The 8,309-nt window shown below is 50.9% G+C and overlaps 1 protein-coding gene across 4 annotated transcripts in view; it reads right to left on the bottom strand.

Annotated features, from left to right (window-relative positions):
* Positions 1-1,876: 1,876 nt before the first annotated feature.
* Positions 1,877-8,309, bottom strand: part of SCNN1A (sodium channel epithelial 1 subunit alpha) — a 33,392-nt gene continuing 26,959 nt past the window's right edge. For all 4 annotated transcript variants that reach the window (XM_072799257.1, XM_072799258.1, XM_072799255.1 and 1 more), the window contains 7 exons: positions 7,965-8,063; positions 7,639-7,756; positions 4,276-4,354; positions 4,088-4,145; positions 3,858-3,913; positions 3,635-3,710; positions 1,877-3,293 (listed from right to left, as the gene is read on the bottom strand). In XM_072799257.1, coding sequence (XP_072655358.1) covers positions 2,913-3,293; positions 3,635-3,710; positions 3,858-3,913; positions 4,088-4,145; positions 4,276-4,354; positions 7,639-7,756; positions 7,965-8,063 — 867 coding nt within the window. In that variant the 3' untranslated portion in view covers positions 1,877-2,912. The remainder of the gene's footprint in view (positions 3,294-3,634; positions 3,711-3,857; positions 3,914-4,087; positions 4,146-4,275; positions 4,355-7,638; positions 7,757-7,964; positions 8,064-8,309) is intronic.

Here is an 8,309-nt window from a genome sequence, read left to right as displayed (position 1 = left end):
TGTGGCATTAAATTGTTCAATAAAATTCTGTCTTAGGGACACCTGGGTGGCTCAGAAATTAAGTGTCTTCCTTTGGCTCAGGTCGTGATCCTGGGGTCCTGGGATCAAGTCCTGCAGTGGGCCTTCCACAGGGAGCCTGCTTCTCTTTCTGCCTTATGTCTCTGCCTCTCTGTGTGTCTCTCATGAATAAAATCTTTCTTAAAAATTAAGTCTTAAAAAAATGGTGAGAGGTAGGTGTTTGTAGGAATATGAAAGGCTAACTAGTCTCATGGAGGAGGTGAAAAGGTGGCCATGACCCCTTCCAGGGAAGCAGAAATAATGGGAGGGAATTGCAGAGATGGAGACATAAGAGAGGGGTGAACTAGGAGGTGAAGGAATGACTGTTAGGGCTTGTGGAGCAACAGGTGACGAGAACAGAGCACAGGTTCCCCTCTTCCTCCATCACGTGTCACATCACACACACACACACACACACACACACACACACACACACGTAGCAGCAGATAGAAAGGACTCTGGACTCCAAGTCTGGGTGCCAGGGGTTCTAGCCCCAGCCCTGTCATCTGATTCCATGTCTCACAGGGAGGCAGGATGTGTCATAAGTAGCAGGACACCTGGCTCCAGGCTAGTTCTGTAAGAATTATGAGCTTGGGCAAGTTACTTCAATCAGATAAGAAAAAAAGGCAACCTGAAGCCTTTCTTCTCAGACTCACATTCTGACTCCTAATCCTGGGGTCCAGGGGTATGTAGAGATAAAAGATTAAGAAAGATAAAGATATATAGGGAAAAGATGAAGAGACAGCACAGAATGGAAATGCAGTGGGCCGGAAGAAACTCGAGTGGGCCTGGGGTTGTGAGGGTGGAGAGCAGACAGCTGTCATTCATAACAGAGCCAGCTTCGTCCTGCTGAGGATGGGGAGGGACAAGGCCCAGACTGGGCCGCGGCAGAGAGCAGACCAGGACAGGCTGGACACAAGGGCTCGGACAGGGGAGTCTGTTGTGACACCACCATTTCCCCTCATGGGCTCAAATCAGAAGTCCTCATGTCAGTTTCTGGTTACAACTTTTTCTACTTCTCCACTCCCTTCAGCACCTCCCCCTTTCTCACCAGGATTCCCATCGCCCCTCTCTCCGGACAGGAAGATTGTAATGAAGAGGGGATGAGACCAAGGCAGCAGGGAGGTGTCCTCAAAGATGAGGAGGAAGAGTGACTTCCGGGTTGCAGGTCTGAGGCTAGCATGGAGGAAGGAACCAGGATTCCAAAAAACTGGGGTTCCACTCACACATCTCCGTTTCTCCTTTAATAAAAGCAGGAGGGTTGGTGCTGTTGTCCTCTCTGCAATGATGAGAGAATCAGAATATACCAGGTTTTGAGGTTCTAGAAGAAACTGGCCCTAGTCTCCTCCTCCTCTCCCCCCACCCCCAACTGTGGGTCAGTTGGTAGGGAGGTGGGCAGGTGAGGGCGTTATCTTGCAACTGGGTGTAGAGTGGCACTTAGCAATTGAAGAGGTGGATGTCTGGTGATGGTAAGTAAAGTTAGGGAGGGAAAGAAAGTTCAAACAGTAGACAGGGGTGAGTCATCGCAAGCGCTCCCCAGTAGGTGTCCTGAGGGGAGCAGCACCATGGCATCGCCCTCCTACCCGAGCATGGTGATGAACATCTAGCAGATGCTCAGTAATGCCCATGGGGGAGCCGGCAGTACAGTTCATCTCTGCCAACACCCCTGAAGAATGGTTGCTTCCATAGTGAAGCCAAGGGTATGAAAGTCTGTTGCCCTCTCCCCACTGTGGGACCTCCAAGGAGCTTGGGCGGTGACCCAGAGGCTTGCATCCATTCCCTACCCCCTGGACAGTATCCCCGTACAGCTCTCCAGACATTCTTTATGCAGCAAACATTTATTGAGCACCTGCCTACTTGCTCTAAGAGGGACACTGGGCTAGTCCCTGAGGATATATAAACAAACAAGACTCTGTCCCTGACCACAAGGAGCGCACAGTCTAGTTGGGGAGGGAGACACAAATGAACAAGAAAGCATAATGAAACATCCGCACTCCAATAGATGTTATGCCGTGCAGTGGAAGTCCAGGGGAGTGGGAAGTGATCAAATCTGGGGAAGATAAAGAGGAGCAGAAGTCTTCACACAGAAGTAGTGGTGTCTGAGCAGGGTCCTAAGGGATGCACAAGAATTCTCCAGATGGTGTGCAAAGCTTCCAGGCTGAGGAAATAACTTAAGCAAATACGCAGAGGTATGAAGGACACAGAGACACTGGGGTATGGCTCTGTGGGGGCACAGAGTAGAGGAGGCTGGAAGAGTCCTGGAGCCAACTAGGAATGGCCAAGCCTTCACTAGACTGGTCTGCTCCAGGCCCTGCCCTGGGAAGGGGAATTGCCCAAGTACTAGCAGAGGGGGCTTTTGGGTGGGGTTCCCCACTCAAGTTCAAGAAGAGGAGCAATCGTGTCATGGAAAACAGCATGGCCAGGCCTGGGATTGGCTTTAGTCATCTTTGGGTAGGAAACCTGCACGTGCCTTTGTGCACACCTGCTTGTGCTTTGTTTCAGTCACCAGTGGTTTCCTAGGAAGGTTCCTTGTCCAACCTCCGAGTTTGGCTTGGCTGATCCAAGGGAAAAGCAGATTTGTTTGCACTGGGGAAGGGGAATCAGAGTCTTCTAGAGGCAGGACCAGAGGGTACAGGGCAGAAGGGTACGGAGCAATTCTGGGCAGGTTCCTTGGCCCCTGTTCGCCAGACAATTTCTGCAGCCCATTATCCATCCTGCCTCCCTCCCCTCACACCAAAGGCAGTTGGGCAGCTCTGAGAGGAAGTCCCCAAACTTTCTTTAATTCTGCCAAGCCTGGTCCCCTCCCACCAGGGGAAGCGCCTGCCTTGGGTGGAGAGGGACAGTCTCTTTCCTGCTCAGGGCTTCCCCAGAGTATAGGCAGAGGAGTGGGCCCCCGCCAAGCTGGATGGAGATGGGCAGGGGCCCAGAGTGGCATAGGCAGGGGGAGGGGCTGTCAAGGCTGGGGAAATAGCAGGGCCTGGCAGGGATGAGGACAGGGATGTGGAGTGGGGGCAGAAATGGGAGGGGAAGGAGGAAGCTGGAGTGGAGGCCACCTCCTGGGCACCCCTGCCCCCTCGGCCTGGAGACCAGTATCGGCTTCGGAACCTCCGGAGCAGCATGAGGAATGTGATGACCAGGAGATCAAAGATGAGCTCAGCCATCTCCACCACAGACAGCACCGAGGAGCCGAACCACAGGCTCCACTGGCTGCCCAGGTTGGACAGGAGGGTGACCATCTGTGAGGAGGAAGGGCACAGTGACCCCTAGGGCAGAGGCTCTGGGTGGGCTCTGGAAGAGGAGCCCCATCCCTCCTTCCATGAGGCCCTTACTACACCCCCATCATCTTCTGTCTAAGTCATACCCATCGGGCACACCTTACCCTCCCAACATGCTCAGAGAGACTTCATCACCCAGCCAAGCTCCCCTTCTTTCGACCTTCTCAACCTCCCCTGTGCCCCCCTCATCTTTCCTTGTTCCCCCTACCTTCCAGGCCCAGACCTCCGCAGTCCCACAGAGGGACCCCCTTGTCTTCCCTGACAGCCACCCGCTAAGACCTTCAAGAGAATTGCAGACATACCGTGACAGAGGGAGACTCCGAATTGGTTTTGTATTTCAGCTCCTTGAAGAAGATGTTGAGTTTGGCGACTCCGTTTCTTGGAGTCGAAACGAGGGGAGGAAGAAATGTTGATAGATTAATTTCTCAGACCCTCACAAACACCCTTCTCCAATCACATCCTCTTCCTAGATTGGTTTTCCCTCCCAAGGATTCCCCTCCCTGGCCAGATCAGGGTAGGATGTACCTTTTGTTGTTGATGGTGTAATTGTTCTGTCGGGATAGCATCTGGAAGATCCAGTCCTGGCACAGAATTGGTGTGTCAATAGGGTCACCCCATATTCTTCGGGCTTATGGGGTTGGGTGTGGGATTAAACACAACCCTACACATACCCAGAGAAGACCATGGTGTTACACACACACACACACACACACACACACACACACGTCCCCTATCCCGCCCCTTCCCCACTTTACCTGGGATGTCACTGAGGGCCATCGTGAATAACCGGCAGAGAGCTGGTAGCTGGTCACACTGGGGATGGAGAAAGGAGCAAGAGTGGGAGTGAGGTTCTCCCACTCAAAGGTTTAGCCAAGGACCCTGTCTTCTACCCAGCCAAGTAGCCAGCTGCCCAATCTGTACCTCAGGGGAAGGAGACACTCACCTACATGGTTTCCTGCACTTGGTGAAACAGCCCAGGTGGTCTGAGGAAAAGGCATCCTGGAGCTTATAGTAACAGTAACCTGTGGGTGCAGAGAGGTGCCCATTTTCCTGGGGCACCTCAACTTTCTCCACCCTAGACCCAAGAGATCTCCCAAGATATGTAGGTTCCCACGTCACAAGTAGCATTATAGTGATGCTTCCTGAGTGGCAGCACCAAAAAAAAAACCAAACCAAAAAATGACCTAGGACACATCTATGTAAAGATGAGTAGGATATGGACAAAAATCTAAAATCGAAAAGAAAACTGGGAACAGTTGTCATGTAAGAAAAATGAGCTTAGGGGCACCTGGGTGGCTCGGTCAGTTAAGTATCTGCCTTTGGCTCAGGTCATGATCTCAGGGTCTGAGATCAAGCCCTGTGTCAGGCTTCCCTGCTCTGTGAAGAGTCTGCTTCTCCCTCTCCCTCTACTGTTCCCTCTGCTTGCGCTCTCTGTCAAATAAATAAATAAAATCTTAAAAAAAAAAAAAAAAGAAAAATGAGCTTAAACCACAAGATGCCATCTCACACCCACCAGGATGGCCACTAAAAAGATAAATAAGTAAGTACTGGTGAGGATGTGAAGCAACTAGAACCCTCCCACATTGCTGCTGGGACTGTGAAATGGTCTGGCCACTTTGGAAAAGAGGTGGGCAGTTCCTCAAAATGTCGAACACGGAGTTACAATATGACCCAGAAACACCCCTCGTAGGTATATACCCAAGAGAACTGAAAACACATGTTCACACACAAAATAGAAACAGGAAATAGAAACAACCCAAATGTCTATCAACTGATGAATGTGTAAACACAAGAGGTGGATCTGTACACTGGAATATTACTCAGCCATGAAAAGGAACAGAGTACTGACAGATGCCACAAGGTGGACGACTCTTGAAAATGCTGTGCTAAACACAAGAAGCCAGTCACAAAGGACCACACAGTATAGGGTTCCATCCATATGAAATGTCCAGAATAGGCAAACGTGTGGAGACACAAAGTTAATTAGTGGTTTCCAGGGGTGAGGCAAGGGGCTGTGGGTGCAGGGCATGGGGAGCTCAGAGACTGCTAATGGGTAATAAGTTTCTTTGGGGAGCGATGGAAATGTTTAAAGGTTGACTGTGGCTGCTGCACAGCTCCATGATTACACTGAAAACTAAAACTATACTAAAATCAAATTGTGCACTTTAAGTGGGTGAATTACCTGAAATAGAAATTACCCCAATAAAATCGTTACCTAAAAAAGAGGGGCGATGACTCTATGAATCCCCCCTCTCCCCTATTTGTCAAGTTCTTTTTTTTTATTTTACAGATTTTATTTATTTATTCATGAGAGACACACAGAGAGAGAGAGAGAGGCATAGACACAGGCAGAGGGAGAAGCAGGCTCCATGCAGGGAACCTGATGTGGGACTTGATCCCAGGACTCCAGGATCACATCCTGGGCTGAAGGCAGGGGCTAAACGGCTGAGCCACCCAGGGATCCTCTATTTGTCAAGTTCTAAGTAAGGGTACAGTGTCATTCTTGCTACTTTTAGTTGTCCAGTCTAGAAGTCCTCCATTTCTGACCCAAATCCCTCTACCTGCCAGGACTGGGTGTCTGGAATGGTAAAGCCTGGGGGAGCAGCTGCGCCCTTTCCCCTGGGGACTCAGGAGTCCTTAGGAAGCAGCAGACTGTGTCCCCCAGACACTCTCCCCCATCCTCAAGGCCTCTCAGCAACGAGCATTGTTATTTTTCTCTCACAGATCCTCAAACTTGCAGCCACTTAGAAATCATTGTTTGAGGGCAGCGAGGAACAGCAGTGGGTGGGGAGTCCCTGCTCTGCAAGCCCGAGGGGGTACATCACATCATGGCTTCCCCCTGGGCCTCAGCTTGTTCATCTGAGAAAGGAGATGGGGAAGCCAGATGGCCCCTGACTTCTCCCCACCTCCGATGAGCTCTGACCTAGGGTAGGAGAGATGAGAACAGGAGGCTGGGTGTACCAAGTGCTGGCAGGGGAGAGATGCACACGGAGCAGATCCTGGGAAGGGAGGAGCAGAAAGATCCACAGGGACAGAACCCAGAGGGCAGACACAAATCCCCGGGGTCTGCCCTGCCCCCTTGTTTACGTGGAGGATCCTCTCTTCCAGCAGTGGCCACCAGCCTGGGCCCAGGGGGATCCCAGAAGAAGGACCTTGGGAGGAATGGTCAGCTGCACCAGGTAAGAGCATGTGTGCCATGACTGCCAAGACTCTACTTTCTAGTTTCTTCTTTTTAAAAATATTTTATTTATACATGAGAGACACAGAGAGAGGCAGAAACAGGCTCCCTAAGGGGGAGCCTGATGTGGGACTCGATCCCAGGACTCTGGGATCACGACCTGAGCCAAAGGCAGATGCTCAAGCACTGAGCCACCCAGGCATCCCTACTTTCTAGTTTCTTGTTTGGGATTATCTTTCTCCCTCAGCCTCCTAGTACAGAGTTTTCATGCAGCATAACTCAGCTATAGCGGGAAGGAAGAGGGATGTGTCCACTCCTAAACCAGGATTTCAGTACTCTCTAAATTTTTTTGATTGTGCCTTCCTGTAGGTAAAAAAAAATTCTTAAACTGGCGGCACCTGGGTTGCTCAGTCAGTTAAGCGTCTGACACTTGGTTTCAGCTCAGGTGGCGATCTCACTGTTGTGAGACTGAGCCCCAGGTTGGGCTCTGCACTCAGCATGGAGTCTGCTTGGGTTCCTCTCTCCCTCTCCCTCTGCCCCTCTCCCCATGCTCTCTTTCACTCTCTCTCTCTCAAATAAATAAATAAATCTTAATTTTAAAAGTCCTAAATTATTATCTCTGACATATGTATTTGATTCATAAATGTCATACTTGCTACTATAGAATTGATCCATTAGGTCCATTATAAAATATATATAAAATAGAAGAGGTTAGGGAATTAGATAGCTACATAGAACTTCTAGGATTTTCTTCTGCTGCCCAGTGAGCTGTCTCGTGCCTTGCCCAGCGCCTGGTGAGACAAGGAAGCTACAGGCAGAGTGTGGAGTGAACAAGGGAGATTTTCCTCACATGCTTTTCCTTCCTTATGCTGCAAGTTATTTTTAAATAGGGTCATTCTTTATAAACACAGAAGCCAAAACACAGAGAGAAGCTGGGAGGGAGGAACAGGGATAGAGGAGAGAGAGAGAGAGAGAGAGAGAGAGTGAGAGGAAACTGAGCGGTGAGTCTAATGGCTGGAACACAGGAGAGAGAGACAATTAGCATCCCAGGAGTCCCAGAGAGGAGCACTCCAGCTCTAAGAAAGTCCTGGGGCCCAGGTGTGGGCCAGGGGCTCCCTGCGGTCTCACCCCAGGAATTATGCTTCCTGTAGTCACAGAACTCCGCATTCTTGGGCAATGGGTAGAAGATGTAGGCACAGCCACACTGTTTGATCATGTTCTCCTGGAAGCAGGAGCGGATACACACCTGGAGGAGAGGGAAATGACGGGAAAGGCGGTTCAGGCCCACCCTCCCTCCTGCATTGCCCAGAAGACACAGGGGAGGGAAGGACAAACAATTCTCCGCACCCCTCTCTCCACCTGCCTCTCTCTCTCACACACACACACCTCTAACTTTTGACTGTCCAACAGTGCTGGCCCGGGAAACAGCTGCCACAGAAACAGGCCAGTCTCACCTGCTGTGTGTACTTGGAACGATAGAGGTTCTCCACAGGGACTTCGCTGCCATTCTTGGTGCAGTCACCATAGTTGCCTCCAAGTCTGTCCAGGGCTTCCTGAGAACCCATGTGCACAAGGAAGTCAGAGATCAGAGGTCAGAGCATGTGGCCAGGGCCCCTTTCTGAACTGTCTACCCTCAGCCCAGGGGGTTTATATCTCCTACCCCCCAACCTCTCCTGTCTGCCTTGCCATGTCAAAACACCCTCCAAGGGCCCCCCAATGTGCCTATCCCAGTGCTACTCCCAAGGACACGGGCTCCAGGGCAGCCCTGGAACCCTAGACATGTCCTGGAAACTTCTCAA

The sequence above is a fragment of the Canis lupus genome, chromosome 25, assembly GCF_048164855.1.
Source record: "Canis lupus baileyi chromosome 25, mCanLup2.hap1, whole genome shotgun sequence".
In the NCBI taxonomy this organism is placed as follows: domain Eukaryota; kingdom Metazoa; phylum Chordata; class Mammalia; order Carnivora; family Canidae; genus Canis; species Canis lupus.
The sequence above is the reverse complement of the archived record's forward strand: the minus strand, read 5'-3'. Positions and strand labels throughout refer to the sequence as shown.